This window comes from Felis catus, chromosome B4, assembly GCF_018350175.1.
Source record: "Felis catus isolate Fca126 chromosome B4, F.catus_Fca126_mat1.0, whole genome shotgun sequence".
Lineage (NCBI taxonomy): Eukaryota > Metazoa > Chordata > Mammalia > Carnivora > Felidae > Felis > Felis catus.
The window spans coordinates 68086718-68107888 of record NC_058374.1 but is presented as its reverse complement, the minus strand read 5'-3'; the positions used below and the strand labels follow the sequence as shown (position 1 = coordinate 68107888).

The following is a 21171-nucleotide window of genomic DNA, read 5'->3' as shown; positions in this document are numbered from 1 at the left end:
AATGAGATAATATGTGTCAAATACTTAGGAAACTGCTCAGTAAATGTTAGCTCTGTGTCAAGATCTGTCAATTTCAACAGGAAAAAAAACCATAATTGCATAATATTTCTTCTAAAACTAACATTCTTATTGGAATGGTTGGCTAGGCATCTCTCAGGATATTTTAACCCTTTGAAAGCATTTACTGTATAGAAAAAAAATAGATATATAATGCATGGAGAAAAGCTTAAGCTTTGCAAATTGCTTCCCTTGTGATTTTAAAGTTTTCTTCAATGTTTTTCTAAATTAATTAAAAGTACACTTCACTCCTATGCTATTTAACTCAAAGAAATGTGCAACAGTATAATCATACCATAACTTCTATACAAGATGCTTGAATATAAAATCAAATAAATCATCAATCCCTCTCCTGAGGACCTAGTCACTTCTCTTATCTGGCCTTCCATCCACTTGAGAAATGTCATTTAAATTTATGGAAAGAAACTTGAAAATAATTTGTTTAATCTTTTCAAATTATAGATTAAAAAATAATAATGATCAGTAAAAAGTACTTGATTCAGGGAAGTATTTCATCTAGTACCTGATCAAAATTACTTCACCCACTGAACAAGACAATGGCCAACAGCTGCCCTTCTGCCCAGTCTCTTTTAAAAAATAAATCTTGGGACAGATATCATATGTTTTTGCTCATATGTGGATCTTGAGAAACTTAACAGAAGGCCATGGGGGAAGGGGAGGGGGAAAAAAAAGTTACAGAGAGGGAGGGAGGCAAACCACAAGAGACTCTTAATTACAGAGAACAAATTGAGGGTGGATGGGGGGGTGGGGAGAGGGAAAATGGGTGATGGACATTTAGGAGGGCACTTGTTGGGATGAGCACTGGGTGTTGTATGTAAGCCAATTTGACAATAAATTATATTCAAAAAATAAAATAAATCTTGGGGCGCCTGGGTGGCTCAGTCAGTTAAGTGTCTGACTTTGGCTCACTCAGGTCACGATCTTGCAGTTTGTGAGCTCGAGCCCTGCATCGGGTTCTCTGCTGTCAGTGAGGAGCCTGCTTCAGATCCTCTGTCTCCCTCTCTCAAAAATAAATGAACATGTAAAAAATCAATCAATCAATCAATCGTGGGGCACCTGGGTGGCTCAGTTGGTTAAGCATCCGACTTTGGCTCAGGTCATGATCTCAGGTCATGAGTTCGAGACCCACATTGGACTCTCAGCTGTCAGTGTGGCACCTGCTTTGGAACCTCTATTTCCCTCTCTCTCTGCCCCTCCTCCACTTGTGTGCAAGCACACACGCTCTCTCTCAAAAATAAATAAACATTAAAAAAGATAAAAATAAGCCTTACCTATGTGTTCAAGAAATATAGGTTTTTATACCTATAAATTTTATAACTGTAAATTGAAATCTTAAGACAAAGTAGAAAATAAAAGTAGAAAAGCTTTGACTAAATTAAATCAACCCATGAATCACATTGGTTCAATTCAAACATACTAACATATTATCCAAAATGAAACTACACTTAGAACACTGAGACTATAAACCAAAATTCTGGGTGAAATGGGTTCCCATATCTAAGAATGAAATCCCTCTACCTACTTCCGAGGGTTCATGAAGAGACAGTACATATTCAAAATGATGTGTCTTCCTAGCTATAATATCTGGAAAATGTTAAACTTTTACTTTTAAGTAGCCATTTAAATATTTTAGTTGATGTATACTATACTTAGGAGGTAACAAGAAACTTTGCCAGTGATGAGGACGAAACCCTTATTTCAGCACCCATTTTCTCATCACTGATCAAGCAGTTCACCCCTAGAAAGCTGAAAAACAAAAAATCATTATGTAGCTATGGATTCATCCCAGTTTGTCAAATGCTGTTCAACTTTTAAACCATGGACCTCAGTAAAAGAAGTGGAATGTAGCTTTCAAGTCTACAATTTGTAAGGCAACTACTCCACAAAAAGAATGTATTTCAAAGGCAAACACTATAAGCGGTTTTATTTTTACTATATTATGATGCTTATTGGATGAATTTAGAAAAAACAAGTTTAAAAAGGAAACATATGTTGGTATGTCTTAAAATGAAATGTCTTATTCTTACATGGAAAATGAAAAACAACATCACCAGGCTTGGCTTTTTTTTGTTTTCCTTTTAGAACTTCAAAATAAAATTCCCAGTAAACATATGATTGGTGTTTTCTAAGATTGTTCTGATTGACATCCCTCACTTCATATAGATTGTTATGATTCCTGAGTTGGGAGTAAATGGACATGTTGTCTCTTATGGTTGTTAAAATTCAGAAACTTCCATTTTATTCTGAATATTTTGTACCCAGTCCAGGAGTCTATAGCACATGCTGAGGTAGACAATTTATGATTGTCCAGTTAATCGAATCCACCAAGATGAATGAGAGGTATGAGCCAAGCCTACCAGTCACAGCTTTTTTTGGGGAAACTAATTAAGTTATTACTTGAGTAACTTCTAAATTCCTCTTGATATAAATGATATAGGCATAGTCTCAGAAAAGATATGGGACAGTGAATGAGAAGCTAAAATTTAAATCAAGTTTTACCACTACCATTGATTTAAAACTGAGATTTAATTAATAATCAAAATTTTGTCTGCCTCAGTTAATCTGGGAAAAAAGCATTTGCAGATTTATTCCAGCAACAAGATAAGCTATACATACATTATTAACGAATGCTGAAAATGTCTCAATAATTTGATAACTTGATAAGCAATGTTTTCTGTGTATTGGGATTATTTGACTAAATTTATTTAAAACACATACAATTTGTGGCACAATTGGACAATTTTAACATAAAAAATTGTTTTTGTCTCCTGATTTTAGAATAATGTTGGGGCAACCTTAATGATTTAAGTCTTTGAAATGATAATTTCTGATAATAATTTCTGTATTTCATGGATAATAAGGAAAAGAAAAACAATGCTAGTTTCTCTCTGTATCACACCAGAAAATTCCTTTTCTTCTGATTTTTATAACTCTGGAAAAATTATTTAAGCTCTTTGTATCTCATTCCCTGAAAAATGATGAAGACAGAGGGGTCCACAGAATATTACTTAATCAGGCAATTGTTGAGATTTAATGAGATAATGAATGAAAAAGTGTATCTAATCACTAGAATACAGTAAACCCTCCTTTAAAGTTGTTATTACCAAAGGAAATAATCATCAAAACTAAAAGGCAACCAATAGAGTGGGAGAAGATATTTGAAAATGACATATCAGATAAAGGGTTAGTATCCAAAATCTATAAAGAACTTATCCAACTCAACACCCAAAAAACAAATAATCCAGTGAAGAAATGGACAAAACACATGAATAGACACTTCTCCAAAGAAGACATCCAGATGGCCAACCGACACATGAAAAAATGCTCAACATCACTCATCATCAGGGAAATACAAATCAAAACCACAAGGAGATATCACCTCACACCTGTCAGAATGGCTAAGCAACAACAGATATTGGCAAAAGATATTGGAGAAAGAGGATCTCTTTTGCACTGCTGGTGGGAATGCAAACTGGTGCAGCCACTCTGGAAAACAGTATTCAGGTTCCTCAAATATTAAAAATAGATCTACTCTATGACCCAGCAATTGCACTCCTAGGTATTTACCCAAGGAATACAGGTGTGCTCTTTCGAATGGGCACATGCACCCCAACGTTTATAGCAGCACTATCAATAGCCAAAGTATGGAAAGAGCCCAAATATCCATCGATGGATGAATGAATAAAGAAGATGTGGTATATAAATACAATGGAGTATTACTCAGCAATCAAAAATAATGAAATCTTGCCATTTGCAGCTACATGGATGGAACTAGAGGGTATTTTGCTAAGCAAAATTAGTCAGTCAAAGAAAGACAAATATCATATGACTTCACTCATATGAGGACTATAAGATACAAAACATATGAACATAAGGGAAGGGAAGCAAAAATGATATAAAAACAGAGAGGGGGACAAAACATAAGAGACTCTTAAATATGGAGAACAAACAGAGGGTTGCTAGAGGGGTTGTGGGAGGGGGGATGGGCTAAATGAATAAGGGGCACTAAGGAATCTACTCCTGAAATCATTGCTGCACTATATGCTAACTAACATGGATGTAAATTTAAAAATAAATAAATTGTTTTTAAAAAGTTGTTATTAGCTATATCTTACAAAATAGTACTAAAGTGGCATTTTAGTAAATTATTAATATTATACTTCTGGAACATGAAATACCTGCTAGAAATTCAATGAAATGAAATAAAACACTAGGATTTGGGAAGGCTAAGCATAAATTATAATTAATACCTCATGAATTCTGGAGGGAAAAATCAGCCAGGTAATCTCTCCTATAATTCAACTATACATTAGATTTATGATTTTTTAAATACTATGGTGAACATAATTAATGAAATTTTTGTAGTGTTTTAAGATTAATTAAACATTTTACATCTACAATTTCATCCGTTGCTCACAAAAACTACTTCAGTAATCTATTCATGACCTGCTGTTTTATATAAAAATTTGCTTGCTATAATACAAAGTGTCAACAAAATGAAATTTCCATAATATTATGTTCAAAACTGAATTCTTGGGGATATAAAAACAATGAAAGGAAATACATGTATAAATTAAACAAAAATCAAGCCAGTTTTCATATTTCTGAGTACCTACTGTGATATAGGATGCAGATAACATCTTTACATTGAAATAGTTATCAAAATTGCTTATGACTCATGCACAACTGTACAATGCATCAAATCCATAGTCAAGAGTAGTTCTATTTCTTTAAATGGTCACAGTATTCAAAAGTTTTAATAGCTGAACAAATGATTTTAACTAAAAGAGAGCTATATAAAATGAAATTAATCTTCATGGAAACAGAAGTGGGATGAGAATTAGAAGTTTAGTCATTGCTAGTGACTGAAATAATACATGGCCAGAAAAATTTTCTGCAGTATAAGAAACAACATAGAAGGACTTTGGGGATGAAATTTTTACTATGTCTTGGGAAATACACTTACACTTGTAGAATAGTTCTAAAACCTGTCAGTCTTTCCAAGATTTACACTGAGCAAGTCAGTAGTGCTTAATGTTGCTAATAACATGCAACATGAGAGAGAGTTTGACAAAAATTAAACATGTTAGTTTAGGCATTTGTAATGATATTCCATACTGTGATGGGCTGATACTTAAGAAGTATATTTGCCCTTTGAATATATAAGAAATATATTAATTACCAAATAAATCAGACACTGCTGATAATTACAAAATACCCAAAATTATAGTTGTAATTCTATATGATGATATAAAATTATAATCCAAAAGTAGTCTTGATTTTGCAGTGTACATTTGCATTTTATAGAAAGAAGATTAGCTGCAATGAATGAATGTATAAACTGTAAGAGTTTCAATACAATAATAGCTAACCAATAGTCTAACCTTCACCAGAAATTCTATTGCCCCCCCACCCTAAAAAAATACCTGAATTATAAATTTGGGATGGGGAAAAAGAAGAGTCATTCATTTATTCTACAAATATTTAATGAATGATAACTATTACACAGCTTGGGACTAGGTGCATTTGGGAATACAGGTAGGGCAAAACATGGTCTGAGACTTTAAGGATGTAAACTAGACTTATCATGGTGATCATTTTGCAATATATATAAATACCAAGTTGCTATGAGGTACACCGGCAACTAATATAATGGTATGTGTCAATTTTACCTCAAAACATATCGTGCATGTAAATATATATCCATTTTTTTAATAGAGAAAGTAATAAATAATAGGAGAAAGTGAAAGTATTCAGGTGGGGAAGAAAAAGTCCTAAATATAAACAAGTGGGTATATTGATTAAAATAGGCTTTAAGTTAAAAAAAAATGTTTAATATATGTAAAAAAAAACCCTGCATTGTCATTTTACAAGTTTTCTGATTCACCCACCTATTGTTTCGCTGCTTGATGTTGTAATCACTGGAATGGAAGCTGCTGAATTAGAGAAAACAATGGAAAATAATTAGTTTTGCACAGAGGGAACATTATGCTTCTGAGAACATCTATGGTCATGTATAAAATGGGTCAACTTGAAATTAATGTTTCAAAGAAATTTAATCATATAGGTGGATAGATGTTAAAGTATAAAATTAAAGCTTTCAAATCCATAGACCACAAGTAAAAGGTCAAGAAAACATCATTTGCATAACATTTTTTCCAAGGTCTTCCTCTAAAGCATTCTTAAAAACAAACAAAACAAAAGTCCCCATAAAATGTCATTAGAAAGATATAATAGTGCAAAAAGAAGTTTTGTTTTTTTGGGTTTTTTGTTTTGTTTTGTTTTGTTTTTTTGTAAATGCCCTCTTGATTAAGTTGTGGGTAAAGATTATGGCTTACCTGCACCTGAGCTCCTGGTCACCAATGTTATTGCTATACAAAGAAGGAGGCAAATATTTGGAAATGTATGTTAAAATTCTGTTAAAAGACAAAATTAAAAGTACTTATTTAGAGATGTGTTTACATATATGTCTAATGCAAATAAATGATTAAATGTAACAGTTAAATGTATTAATCAGATGTCCACACATTTCAAAACACTTTTTGTAGTCTTAAGGCTATTGCTTTACTACAAATCATTCAATTAACATTGAGATTCTTTGATATTAGTAAAGGATAAGTTGTAAATCATTTTTAAAGACTTTAACATAGAATGCTCTTCAGTAGTAGAATTTTCTTCACTTTCTCCAAACTAGTACGGAGAATGTTCTTTTTAGGATACATAACCTCTGAATAGGGAAGATGCTCTTCACTAATATTATGACTGGATGTAGACCCTGCTATCTGGCATTTAGGAAATAAATAGAGAATGACAAATTTGAAAAAAGGGCCAAATTGCCGCATTGCAAATTCACTTTGCTGCTGATTTAGAAGCTAAAAGGCAAACTTTTTTTTTTTTTTTTTTTTTTTTTTTTTACCTGCTTCGGTGCTTAATATGGAGGTAGCTGTTGTAGCTGAAACTGTGTAGGGAAGAAATTATTGAAGAAAAGTAAATTACTTGGATAATTTTACCAGGAAATTTAGTTTAAAAAATCACTTACCATAAACTAAGTGAAAATTTCTAAACCTGTGTTCAGAGGTTAAGTGACAAAATAATCTCTCATTTAAATAAAAAAAAATAAAAAAAATAAATCAACACAAATAATTCTATATATTTATTGTATGCCCCCCCCGAAAATAATTTTTTCTGTTTTTATCATTTAACCAAAATCTCACAGGAATTTTATAAGGCCTATTTAAGGACCAAGAAATAAAGTTCAGAACCCTGACGTGGGATACCTTAGGTGTAAGTAAGTGATCAATAATAACTAAAAATTTAAATAACATTTTACAGACAATAACACAACTTTAAATATAGTATCAAAATATAAGGCTTCCAATTTACTCCACGATCTCTTCACTGATATCTCTGAATATCGGTCTACAGGAAATAAAATTCCCCCTGCATCACACAGAACAGGAATACAGTTAAGTGCACTGCAGCAACTCTAACTATGCTTATATTGCCAGTAAGTTGCAAGTCCCAAAGCTAAAATTAGACTGCATTCTGTCAGCACTCTTCCTGAGTGGACGTGACTGAAACGTCCTTGGAGCTTCCAGCCGATATAAGAGTTAAGGAAAAGAAAGTAACTTTTTATTTCTATATTTTTAAATTACCTCCCGGTGTAATCATGATTTTAAAATTTTACTCCATGGGAGACCACATTTAACTCATTTTCATTCCACGTGTTCCAATTACTATCTAAAAATGTCAAGCTTTGGATGATGATATTTAACTAATAAGCATACATTACCTAATATATGTTCTAATCATATTCCTAGCTGAATACACTAGAGTAAAATGAAATAACATTTTGACAGATTTTCTAGTAACTGTTCATTCTAATTTGAAATTTTTGTATCAGATTTACCACCATATTTTTCACTGGCATAGACTGATGTGAAACTGTAAAGGATTATCCACAAAAAGAAATCAGAGCTACACATTGAAAACCATGATGATTTGGGGCACCTGGGTGGCTCAGGTGGTTAAGCGTCAGATTTCAGCTCAGGTCACGATTCATGGTTCACGAGTCCGAGCCCTGTGTCGGGCTCTGTGCTGACAGCTCAGAGCCTGGAGCCTGCTTAGCATTACGTGTCTCCCTCTCTCGCTCTCGCTCTCTCAAAAATAATAAACATTTTAAAACTTTTTAAAAAAAGAAAACCATGATGATTTTACCTGTGAATGTTGAATTTGTAGGAGCAGTTTCTGAAATAAATATAAGTTACTATTATTGAGAAGAATGAAAAAGGGTGAAAAAGTCTAAAATCTCAAATTGCCAATGAATTATTTGTATCTTGTTTATTTTACTCCCTGCAATTTCTAATACAAACCAGGGAGTAGCTCATATATTTTTTTTAAAGCTTATTGAGATTCATCTTTAAGATTTGTTGCTCATGAGTGATCCCTCAATTATTTAATTCTACCTTATCTAATCCTGACCTTTCAGCTCCATCCCTTCATGAATCTGTTTTGAGTGATGTCTTACTGCCTTAATTCCCAGAGCCTACAGATAGGCAGGGGCTTCCATGCAGCAGGAGGACTACCTACTTGCTAGTTGTTGGAAATGCCTTGGCAGCATTGGTTTTGAAATGACACAACATGAACAAATACACAGCAATGGAATTGTCCAAACCACTGAGGGAGGAGCAGTTTAAGCCTTAAGTACCTACCCCTTTTTCTGTTGATGATCTGAAAGGATCCCAAACCCCGTACCTTGTCTTCCCTAATTCAATTAGAATAAAATGCAAAGACTCACCACTGCACTCCAACTCTCCTGCGATGCAATAGCTGAAAGTTAAATTAAAAAAAAAAAATGAGGTTGAAATTTTGACTCCTACTGGCATACACCTCCCAAATTTGAAACAAAAAATAGTCTAACCATGAGAATCGAAACAATACCAAATAAGGGAACAATAAATAATAATTTCCCCAAAGGACATTTATTTTTTGGTGTACTGTACCATTATTCCTAATCATTTCACTGCAGTGTTCTTGACACCTAAAAAAATGCTTTGCAGTCAAGCTGTACAGTTAGTTCTTACATTTTCAGCTTTAAACCTGACATCTTGGCCATGCTGCTCTTGTAGAGACTTCTCCTGTTTGCTTCCATGTCACTGTCTGAAGCCTGTAAACATGATCTTGCATTTATAGAATTAAAACTTTCTTTTTACCTAAAATTACCAGTGACATTTTCTGTTCCTGTTTTCCTCATTATAAGATTTAACAAGCCATTTGTTGACATATGGATTTACTGAAAATATGAAATAACTAGCATTACTGACAAAAAATTGAACCTAATGCTAGCCTTATCATTTAGAAATAGGAAAGCTAAAAATTATACATGTATACTTAATTTTTTTTATAAATGAAAATGCAAGGAACAGAATTGCTTCTTAGAAAGTTAACAGAGAATGTACCATGTTCTTCCACAGTTATCCTGAATCACTCCACCTGCTGGTATGATATCATTATAGAAGCAGCTGCACTCAGATAAACTGACGCATTTCATGGTGTTCTCATCCAGATAAGGAGCGCTGTCTGGGCACTTAGCATAACATCCTGTATGAAAGATGACCCATGGTTCATTTCTGTTTACAGAAACTTGTCACATTGCATTATATATTTGTAAAGTTACTTAAATGCCTACATGAACTGAAGTAGATAACAGCAAAATGACATCATACTCTTAATAAAAACATATAAGTTGTACAGGATTCAGATCTTCTTGCAATGGAATATCAACCTAAGAACTGAGAACTTATACATTTTCACTGATTTATTTTTCTAAAATGTTTCCTGAAGTATTTTAAAATAATTTGCAACTTTAATGATGGTATGATGTTGAATGTAATACAACACTTTGATAAATACATATCTTGAAAAGTGAATGCCGGGGCGCCTGGGTGGCGCAGTCGGTTAAGCGCCCGACTTCAGCCAGGTCACGATCTCGCAGTCCGTGAGTTCGAGCCCCGCATCAGGCTCTGGGCTGATGGCTCGGAGCCTGGAGCCTGTTTCCAATTCTGTGTCTCCCTCTCTCTCTCTGCCCCTCCCCCGTTCATGCTCTGTCTCTCTCTGTCCCAAAAATAAATAAACGTTGAAAAAAAAATTAAAAAAAAAAGAAAAAAGAAAAGTGAATGCCAATTCTAAGTATCTATTTTTTGTAAGGATAGATGAAGATCCAGGTGTCATAATAAAATGAGCTGAAAAGATCCCAGAGACTGGGATCTAACACAGAGGTGACTCTGGGAAGTTACTGCATCTTCTTATTTTCTTGCCACTTCTTCCTTTCCAAGATATGAAACGCTAAGAAGAAAGTGCTGATGACGTGTGGGATATAGTTAATTGGACTATATAATACATTGCATTCTGAAACTACGTTCTCAACAAACTATATTGTCTAATGAAAGGTATAAAAATTGACAATGGGACCGAAGCACTGCATTCTCCCCACTGCTTGTCTGTCTTATTAAACAGATAATATATGTCTAGAGGAAATGTTTCATTTTTTATGTTTATTTATTTTTGAGGATAGAGAGACAGAGAGAGAGCATGAGTGAGGGAGGGACAGAGAGAGAGAGAGAGAGAGAGAGAGAGAGAGAGAGAGAGAGAGAGACTCATTATCTGAAGCAGGCTCCGGGCTCTGAGCTGTCACCTGAGAGCCCAATGCAGGGCTCCAACCCACAAACCGTGAGATCATGACCTGAGCCAAGTTGGCCACTCAACCGACTGAGCCACCCAAGGGCCCCTAGAGAAAATGTTTCTTATGTAGAAATATTAATGTCATAACAAGTATAAATACCTATTCGTTAAAGTACAGAATGTGAGGACCAGGGTGGCTCAGTCGGTTAAGCATCTGACTCTTGATTTCAGCTCTGGTCATGATTTCGTGGTTTGCGAGATGGAGCCCTGTGTAAGGCTCTACAGGAACAGTACCATGCCAGGCTGGGATTCTTTGTCTCCCTCTCTCTCCCCTCACCATCAAAAATAAATAAATAAACATCAAGTAAATGAATGAATGAATATATAAATAAACAGTAAAACGTAAGATTCTGAATTGGCAGAAATAACATTTTCAGTATTCAAATATCAATATAATTTGCACTACTTCATGGATATTACTAAAATTTACCTTACCTTCTAAAAGTGCAGAAAATTTCTGGCCAATAACTTGATCTTTGCAAGTTTTTGCAGTCACTGTACCACAAGGTTCATAGTGCCAACTGCATTCCCCAGGGGCATTGTAATAATCACAGTAGACAGCTGTAATTTAATTGTATCAAATTACTTCCATCTATTATGTAATAATTTTCACCTTTCCCTTTCCAAAGCATTTTTGAATGATATTAACAAATAAACAGACCTAGCGTATATCATTCTATCTTATCAGGTTCCTTTGGCTTTATCCAAATTGCCCGATAAGCCAAAATAGCTCACAAAAAACGGAGGGGGAGCATATAGGATCAAAACAGCACTTTCCTTTGACACCTCACAAAGTTGGTTTGGGGTAGAAAAGTAAACACTGATTTTCCCATTTTAAGGTATTTTAGCTCATAGTCTAGATTCATAGTTTTACTGTTCAAGACTAAATTGCAAAAATAAATCTCTGGGAAAAGGAGGCTCCTTTAATATGTAGATAAGAGTTCCTGAATGAGGTAACTAAAGATTTCAATGTAACACTTTGCATAATAAAGAATAAAATGTGAATTCAATGTCAGTATTTCTCATCTGTCATATTTTCTCTCATAATACTTTCCATTAGAAGGGAAAGAGCTGATTTCTACTAAAATTATCACATTCCATATATATCAATATATGTATCAAGACTAGGGCTCTATAAACGTTTTTAAGATAATGTGTAAGGACTTGAACCCAAAGTAGATGAGGTAAATGTTCAAGGATATATGGCTACACCAAGTTAGGTAAACAATTCATTGTTCATCTAAGTATGAATAAGAGATACTTTCCATCAGTATTTAATTTCTCCCCTGTTATAAGAACTTCAGAAACTCCAACTGAATTTGATGTACTGTGCCAGGTGCTATACTTTTAAAAATAGGGATTTTTCCCATCATAAACATATTAACATGTTTTGAAAACTTTCTAGGCACAAGAGTATGTATTTTATAGAAAATATGGAAAGAAGATTGATCACCTAACAAAACAATGCTATCTAATTACCTTTTATAAGAACAACACATGGACCTCACTTACGGCAGAGCTCTGGTTTTCTCCACCTGACACAGACTCCAACCGCACTGCACGCCTCTGCGTACATAGCCACAGCTGTGCAGAATCCCAGGTACTTCCCCTCCATGTCACATGCACAGGCTTCTTCAATGCATGCATCATAGTAGGCATTGGGGTCCACCTAGAGAACACGGCCCATGAGTCTCTGGGAGCAAAGCCTGTGCAGGTCCCTGCTCTCAGAGCCACACTACCTTGCTGTGGCAGTCTCTGAAGGTGCTGTCCCGGATGATCTCACATTTCCGCACAGCCCAGGCCTTACAGTACGGGTTTGAGTCACACGGGAAAGCTTGAGCTACTGTGTCTGAACATTCTTGACTGGTTTTCCAGCTATTTCCAAATTCCAGTGCCCCAGCAGCTACTGATGAATATCGTGTTGTGAAATCATCCTTGAGATCACCATTGTTATTTCCACAAAGACCACATACTTTGCCCTGTAGAGATCCGAAAGGGAAGTTAACAAGTAGGTTGTAGTAGGGATATAGATATATGAAGAGATGAGATCAGAAGGGAAAATTAACAAGTGAGTTGCACTATAGTGGTATACAGAGACAGATACGTAAAGATGTTATGATCATTTATAGTATCATAGATCTACTTTATTTATTTTATTTTATTCTTATTTTGTATTTTATTTTATTTTTGAAGAGAGAGCATGTGACAGGGGGAGGGGCACAGGGAGAGGGAGAGACACTCTTAAGCAGGCTCCAACTCAGCATAGAGTCCATGCGGGGCTCGATCTCATGACCATGAGATCATGACCTGAGCCAAAATCAAGAGTCAGACACTCAAGCCACTGATTCGCCCAGGTGCCCCCCCTTTTTTTTTAAGTAGGCTCCATACCCAACATGTTTTTTAAACTCACAACCCTGAAATCAAGAGTTGACATGCTCTGCTGACCGAGTCAGCCAGGTGCCCCCACCATAAATCCATTTTAAATTCCAAATTTTAGAAGGAAATTAAAATCTGTGGATAAGATTCTGGTTCTGTTTAACCCGATATCCTATATCACAAAATGATCTAGTATCAAATAAGATAAATGCATTAAGGATTATTAAAAAATAATTATATTCACTAGCTTCAAATCATACGTGAGTGGACTCAGCCTCTTAGAATTTTTGTTCTAAGAAATATATTTAATTCTATATATTCACCAGCTACCTTAAAATTGTATTATGCAATAATCTCAAGTAACCAAATATGGTTAAACTAGAATGCTTCAGGTTTATTGCATTTAGTTTTCACCAGGTCCTATCATCTTTGATTACATTTCTTATTTCATCATAAGGTTGAACAGTTGTGGAAGGCTTATTCTATGAAAGAAACTACCACTCTCTCACTTTCCACTGATGAATTGTCTCTACTTCTCAGAAACAGAAATTATTTTGTTTCCCCGTTAATCACTTATTAGTGATATACATACATTCCAGTGTGGATCCAGTATAACAGAAACTCTTGTATTCTTGTCCCAAATTATGGTTATTCCATTTAAAAATTTCAGAATCAAGTACAGGCCAACAGTATGTACAGAATATGTATTTCCATTGATTTCACATTCCTTACTTTCTGTAGTTTTGGCTGCTGTTACTTTCCCATCATGCAGAACAACATTCTGATCCTATAAATTAAAAAACAGACTTATGATAACATCAGTTTTATCTGTCCACTCATAATCTGAGAGAAAGAATATATAAAGAGAAACAGTACCATACCTGAAAAGCAACTATGATTTTTCTTGAGCATGTAAGCCCATTTTCACAGCATGGGACGCTTTCAGTTAAGAGACGGAATGTGCCATTTTCACGACCACAATAATCCTTTAAAGGTAAATTATCATAATACTTTATAAATATCAGGGACGTGGAACTCAATTACAATATTTGCATCAGACAAAGAATTCTTAGACAGTGATACCTTAAACTCAATAAATTACCATACGCTGTGTTATGGAATGTCTAGAAGACAATAATTTAACTGCATATATGGAGAGGTAGCCCTCCCTGGCTGAATCCAACCTAGTTAATTTGCTTTCACTCGGTCCTTTTGTAATATTTTATAAAAGTTTAGAATTATAACACATTACATAAGTATTTGAATTATATAACATGGCTTATAATCATTGATTTATTTCTAGGCTCTGTACATAACTAGATAAAGTTGTTTATTTCCCCTCACTGATTTTTATGAAATTTGCATAAATATAAAACAATATAAATTTAAAGCATAAAACAATCCAAATTTCAGGAAATTAGATATTACTTAGGAAGCAGCTTAGCAGCATGTAACAAGCGTGAACTCTGGAATCACACAGATCTGGTTTTGAATACGACATTTTCTACTTAGTTCATGTTGCTTAACCTCGCTAAGCCTCAATTTCTTCATCTGCATCATAGGAATAATAATATCAGCCTTTGAGTATTGCAGTGATTAAATGTAATCAATTTGCTTTGGCAAAGAAGCACTCATAAAGTGGTAACTGTCGTTGCTGATAGCACTGTTGTTAAATATCTAGCATTCATTGAGCACTTAGTATGTGCTCCAATATTTGCCCAAATTTGGTTTCAAGGGAGCTGTTTCCATCCCCATTTTATAGATAAGGCAACGGAGACACAGAGGGATTAAGGAATGTGCCCAAAGTCACACATCAGAGAAAGGGTAGAGCCAAGGTTGAAATCTAGACCTACCGCCTCCCAAGTCAGCATGATACTGTTATATTGTACTGTCTTTGAGAAAGACTTAAGGGACCATTTGTTTAAATTTCACATTTTGAGAATAAAATTCTCCAGAGAGCATCTGCAGATAAATAATAATTATTAAGTATAGAAGAATTGTGATAAAACACACTAGTAATTACCTCAAGAAATGAATACTGGCAGAGACCATCAAAGCTGTAACTTTTTCCATCAAAAGTTCTAACATGACCTTCCCCATAGATATGGCAGGTGGTTTGACATTCATTGTGTGTACAGCTCCAAGACCCTTTTATGCAAGTACTAAAAGAAAAAAATATGATAGAGTGAGGTAATTATATTATGCCAAGATTCACATTCTCACACTGTTTTTGTAAAGAAGCACAAAACCTTGTTTTTATATTGACTTAAATTTGGCAGTTGTCTTCATTATATCATGTTAACCATAGAAAATGCCAAATAAAGATTCTATTTCATAAAATATAGCCTAGAGAATACAGTCAATAATAATGTAATAACTTTGTATGGCAACAGATGGTAACAACACTTATTGTGGTGAGCGCTGCATAATGTATACAATTGTTGAATCACAAGGCTGTACACCTAAAACTAATAAAATATTGTATGTCAACAATACTTCAATAAAAAATAAAATTATAGTTTCTATTTAAAAAATAGCATTTTAACTATATTTGACCATTATTCTTCAAATATCTCAAAGTATGACTTCTTTCCTATAAAATAAGAGCAGACTATACTTTCTAATACCCAAAACATATGAAATAGTCTTTTATTTTTTAAGGTTTTAATTTAAAGTTGATTTATTTCAAGAGAGACAGAGAAAGAGGCATAGAGAGAAGGACAAAGAGAGAATTCGAAGCAGAGTCTACACTGTCAGCACAGAACCCAAGCAGAACTTGAACCCACAAAATGCAAGATCATGACCTGAGCCAAAACCAAGAGTTGTCGCTTAACCAACTGAGCCACCCAGGTACCCCTATAGTAATTCTTTATTATGCACCATTTGTTGCAGCCAACTGAGGTAACACTTCCCTGGTCATACTCCTGTCCACCAAAAGAACATGGGCAGTCTTCAGGAAAGACACAGTTTCCTTTAGAATTTCGAACCATGCCAATTGGACAATAGCACCCACGTTTGCAAGGCAAGTTCTCCTATAGGAACAAATATAAAATATACATCATCAGGTGCTGCTCTAACATGTCACATTATCAGCATCCATTTACCATGCATAAATATATACCAAATATCCATTTAGAGCCAACATTTGACAAGTCAAAATAACACACAGTAAATATGACCTTCGAATTCTTTTTCACTGATGTTTTGCTTGGCTTCTATCCGGACACAATGAAACGTTTCAAAAAGTTTAACTGCAAAGCCATGTTCCTTACATCAAAACTAGGTATGTTCCGAGTGCTACAGGTACTGTCAACTCTTCTCTGTGCCTTCGGGTCCCTGCAGTCAACAAATTCAGTCCCTCCGGAACAATTCTCTGCAGGATAAAGGAAGTTGTTAATCAAGGGCCTCTTGATGTGTTTGGTTTAACCCAAGCAGATATTTTAAGTTTAAATTATGATTTCAACACTCACGTAGGGTTAAATCAATGGGAGTCTGGCAAAGAAGAATTCCATCCCGACAGACACTGAAAATAGAAGAAAATTATACATTTAAACATCAAACTTCAATGACAACTTCTTAATACACTGTTAGAGAAACTTTTACCCCTTATTCACAAGTTTTATCCAAGTAGATGGATGAGACACACTGCCCAGAAATAACACGCACACAGTTATAACATGCAGCCTTGTGCATATTATAGGAATATACAAGCAAGGTTCTATGGATATCAGAGAACACATGAAAATGATGGCTGTATCTTGATGGATGAATTAGATTCAACAGATAACTGCTCATAAGATACAAAGCTGTGATGCAGGAAACAACAAGGTATGTTCCAATGACTTGTTTGGATAGAAAGCAGTAAGTAGGATAGGGAGAAGTGGTAAAAGCAAGGCAGGGCCAGATTTTGGATGGTCTTAAATGACGTGCAAGCTTACATCTATTCTTCAGGCAACTGTCACCATTAAAGCTCCTGAGCAGGTAAGTGGCACAATCAGAATAACGCTTCACGTTAGTCATTATAGAGATAGTGCAAGAAATATGAGACACAGAGACAGGGCAAAGAGCAGCCAACTTAACCATCATGGTAGTGATGGGGATCTGAAATAGGGTAATGAAAAAGGGAACCATAATTTGGAGGCGGTAGCCCAGGTTTCACTAAAAAGGTAATGTACCTACTGATTCCTCAACATCTACAGAGAAAGTATCATGATCAAACCCCAACCAAATGTCTTGTGTGCTGTAATAGAAAGAGGTTTTTACATATGCTTTCCTCTTAAATGGCCAAGAAAAAATCATCCATTTCTAAATGATAGTTTCATGGAACCAAAGAAAAGAGAGAAGGTGTATCCAAAATTTCTTGGAATGGCTACTTCATTTTTACAGTTACATTGTTAAGAATTGCTACCTCTGCCCATGGAATTAAAGATACAGATAAATTACTTCGCCCAAAACTGCAGAATCACAATCTCCTTAGCCATTACAAAAAGTCACAATTCTTCAACTTCTCCGACTGCCCAGGAACTTAGTTCAAATTCTTGAGTACAGCCTGGCCACTGTCTACTTTTCCAGCCCAATCCTTTCCAGCCCAACGAGAACCTACATGCACAATACTTTTCAAGCATTTCCTATGTTAGTGTGTTCTGTTTACGCTATTGGAAATCTCTCTTCCTACCCCAATTTTGTCTGGAGAAAGTTTCAAATCCTAGTAAAATTCAAGTTCTAGTCTCCTCTGAAAAGTTCTTCTTATCTGCTCAGGCACTAACTGGCTCTTTCTACTACCATATTAACGTATACAAACCTTGCAAAAGTGAGCACTCTGCTCATTCTGTGAGACAAAGGCAATGTTCCTTCATCTTTGTAATTCTAGCCCTCAGCACAAGGCCTGGAACATGGCAAATATCTATTTAATAAGTGTTTGTTGAATGGTGAATGCTGAGAGACAACTAGAAAGCATCGTTTGAATATAAAATCATTTTTGCATCCTCTGTATGTAGGGCATGCTAGAATGTTTTTATATTGGTATTTGAAATCAAACAAAAGTAGAATAAATCAGTTAGAGCCATTATGATGCCATGAGCACATCAGGTTAAAGGGAGCAATAACAAACTTTAATAAATACAAATTTAAAATGTGGTAGGTCTAGAGAAGACTTTAGGAGACGTCTATTTCTCTGGAAAGGACAGTCCCCTGATTTCAAAGTCATAACAAGTATATATGCAATTTCCATACCATTTATTGTCATCAATATGGATGAGTTTGCCTGGTTGTATGACCTCGTCATTTAGGTAGCAGTCACACTGAGATTTTGGAACACAATTCTCTTCATTATTATGGTACATTCCATCAGGGCAAGTGCATCCATCAACTGGAACATCTTCTACATCACAGCTCCTATCTCTCTCTGACAATGATCGACAAGAACTATTGCAGGCTTTTACATTGTACTTGAAAACCAGGCCACTTGGGCAAGAGTGATCTGTTGGTATAGGAATAAAAAATAGTAAATATGTATGCATCCAGGAAAAGTAGCAATTCTATTTCATCTTGATGTTTATAGATATTATAGTGAATTATTCACAATTGAGGTTATGAATAGTCAAGAAAAAGTTACTTGCTGTTCACTGGTATTTTTCATTCTTTTTTTATTTGCAGTCAATATTGAGTCCCTACTATATGTTTATATATTCTGCTGGGGATAAAGCCCATAAACAAGATAGGAAATACACTGCTATCATGTGACTTATATTTCTGGGGAAAGGACAATTGTGGCACGTGCTATAAAGAAGCAAGATGGGAAGCTCTAAGTATGTACAACTGGGAACTTGCAGTCCATGTAGAGCATGAAAGCTTCCTAGAGAAAGGTAATTCTATGCCTGGAGAACAGCCTACGTCAGAAGACAGGGAAATTCTTTCAAAGAGCAAGAAGAATAGAAGGTATAAGCCCAGACACAAAATCAGTGATTAGAACTTGCAGGGCCCTCTTAGTTTGCTCTTTAGCCTGAGAGCAATGAGAAGCCATTGACTCATTTTAGACTGAAATATATCAAATGATCAGGTTAGTTTTTTTTTTTTAACATTTATTTATTTATTTATTTATTTATTTTTCAACGTTTATTTTATTTTTGGGACAGAGAGAGACAGAGCATGAATGGGGGAGGGGCAGAGAGAGAGAGGGAGACACAGAATCAGAAACAGGCTCCAGGCTCCGAGCCATCAGCCCAGAGCCTGACGCGGGGCTCGAACTCACGGACCGCGAGATCGTGACCTGGCTGAAGTCGGACGCTTAACCGACTGCGCCACCCAGGCGCCCCAAACATTTATTTATTTTTTAAGAGACAGAGAGAGACAGAGCATGAGCAGGGGAGGTGGAGAGAGAGGGAGACACAGAATCTGAAGCAGGCTCCCGGCTCTGAGCTGTCAGCACACAGCCCAACGCGGGCTCAAACTCATGAACCGTGAGATCATGACTTGAGCCGAAGTTGGTCGCTTAACCGACTGAGCCACCCAAGCGCTCCGATCAGGTTAGTTTTAGTTGGTTTTACTTTAAAGATTATCCTGACTTCTTTGTAGAAAAAGTGGATATTAAAGGAAGCAATTGAAATAACCCAGGAGAAAAAAAAAAAGAGGTTTTTTTTTTTTTGAAGTAGGTTGGTGGCCATAGAGATGGAGAGATGTGAATGTATTTGAGAGAAATTTTGGAGGTGAACTTGACAGACCTTTGATGGGAAATGAGCTATGAGGTATTGTGATCTACAAGACATGTATTTCTATAAAGTTTTCTTTTTTTGGGTAAGCCATGTATTTTTCTGAAGTCATATTCAAATACTACAATGAATATGTTAAAAAAATGCAAAATTCAATAAATATGATAGTTGAACTCCTAATTTAGTTATTTTTATTTTCTTAAAAACGTCACTAATATTTAACACTTCAAAATGTAGTAGGAGTAGGAATATTAAATTTCAGCATATAATAACTGAACAGAAACCCATGTTAATATATAAATATGTATATATTCTGTTCTTATTTAAATCAAGATCAAAGACTCAAGAAGTAAAACTGCATGGATAACTCAAACATATTTAAAAAAAAACAGGAAATCATCTTTGAAAGAACCAAGTACAAGTTTGTAAATACATGTTTCTAAACTACACACACACACACACAGACGCACACACACACACACACACACACACACTATAGTAAAAGTGAGAAGGGAGTCATCTAAAGCCCCTGTCCTGCTTACCACATAGTCCAGTTCTCCATTCCACTATGTATGTTTCTTTCTCAGCACACGCTTTTACATAGTTGCCTAAAATCGTGCACAAACAATCTTCACTGTTGTCACAAGTGCAAGTGTATTTTTTGCATTCCTTTAAGGTAAGAAATAAATGCATATTACTTTATGAAAATGTTCACAAGAACAGGTAAACTGGGTATCTTAATTCAGTTTATAACCACTCCTCTTCCTTGAAAATAATCTGTCTTGAACTTTGGGAAATACTTCCTTTAGAAATATGCAAAGTAGTAAATCAACTATTAACTAAGTTTTCCACAAACTTAGAAAACTCAGAAAGAGGAACTTATTCAAGATTTTTCTCATTCCAGGGGTGCCTGGGTGGCTCAGTAGGTTAAGTGTCCAACTTCAGCTCAGTTCATGAGCTCATTGTTCGTGGGTTCGAGCCCCACGTCGTTCTCTGTGCTGACAACTCAGGGCCTGTTTCCCTATCTCTCTGCATTCCCCAGCTCACGCTCTGTCTCTGTCTCAAAAAAATAAATAAACATTAAAAAAAAGATTTTTCTCATTCCAACTTATTTGCCAGTACTGTTTTTTTAAATTAGTATATCTAACAACTGAATAATGTTAAGTTTAAAGCTATGTCTTAATGTACTGACAGTGCCTGTTATTTGAAAAATTTTAATGTCTACAGGCTTCTATTGATATTATCAGAATAGTTTGCAAAAAGAGCTGTT

The 21171-nt window shown here is 35.2% G+C and overlaps 1 protein-coding gene across 1 annotated transcript in view; it reads right to left on the bottom strand.

Annotated features, from left to right (window-relative positions):
* Window positions 1-21171, bottom strand: part of MUC19 (mucin 19, oligomeric) — a 106217-nt gene that overhangs the window by 64883 nt on the left and 20163 nt on the right. Inside the window, exons 18-34 of the mRNA XM_045062664.1 lie at window positions 20444-20570; window positions 18427-18673; window positions 16665-16717; window positions 16467-16567; window positions 16075-16226; window positions 15218-15356; window positions 14076-14180; window positions 13787-13981; window positions 12558-12797; window positions 12331-12487; window positions 11254-11379; window positions 9537-9678; window positions 8876-8907; window positions 8296-8325; window positions 6995-7036; window positions 6417-6449; window positions 5970-6014 (exon numbers count right to left, since the gene is read on the bottom strand). Coding sequence (XP_044918599.1) covers window positions 5970-6014; window positions 6417-6449; window positions 6995-7036; window positions 8296-8325; window positions 8876-8907; window positions 9537-9678; window positions 11254-11379; window positions 12331-12487; window positions 12558-12797; window positions 13787-13981; window positions 14076-14180; window positions 15218-15356; window positions 16075-16226; window positions 16467-16567; window positions 16665-16717; window positions 18427-18673; window positions 20444-20570 — 1966 coding nt within the window. The remainder of the gene's footprint in view (window positions 1-5969; window positions 6015-6416; window positions 6450-6994; window positions 7037-8295; window positions 8326-8875; window positions 8908-9536; window positions 9679-11253; window positions 11380-12330; window positions 12488-12557; window positions 12798-13786; window positions 13982-14075; window positions 14181-15217; window positions 15357-16074; window positions 16227-16466; window positions 16568-16664; window positions 16718-18426; window positions 18674-20443; window positions 20571-21171) is intronic.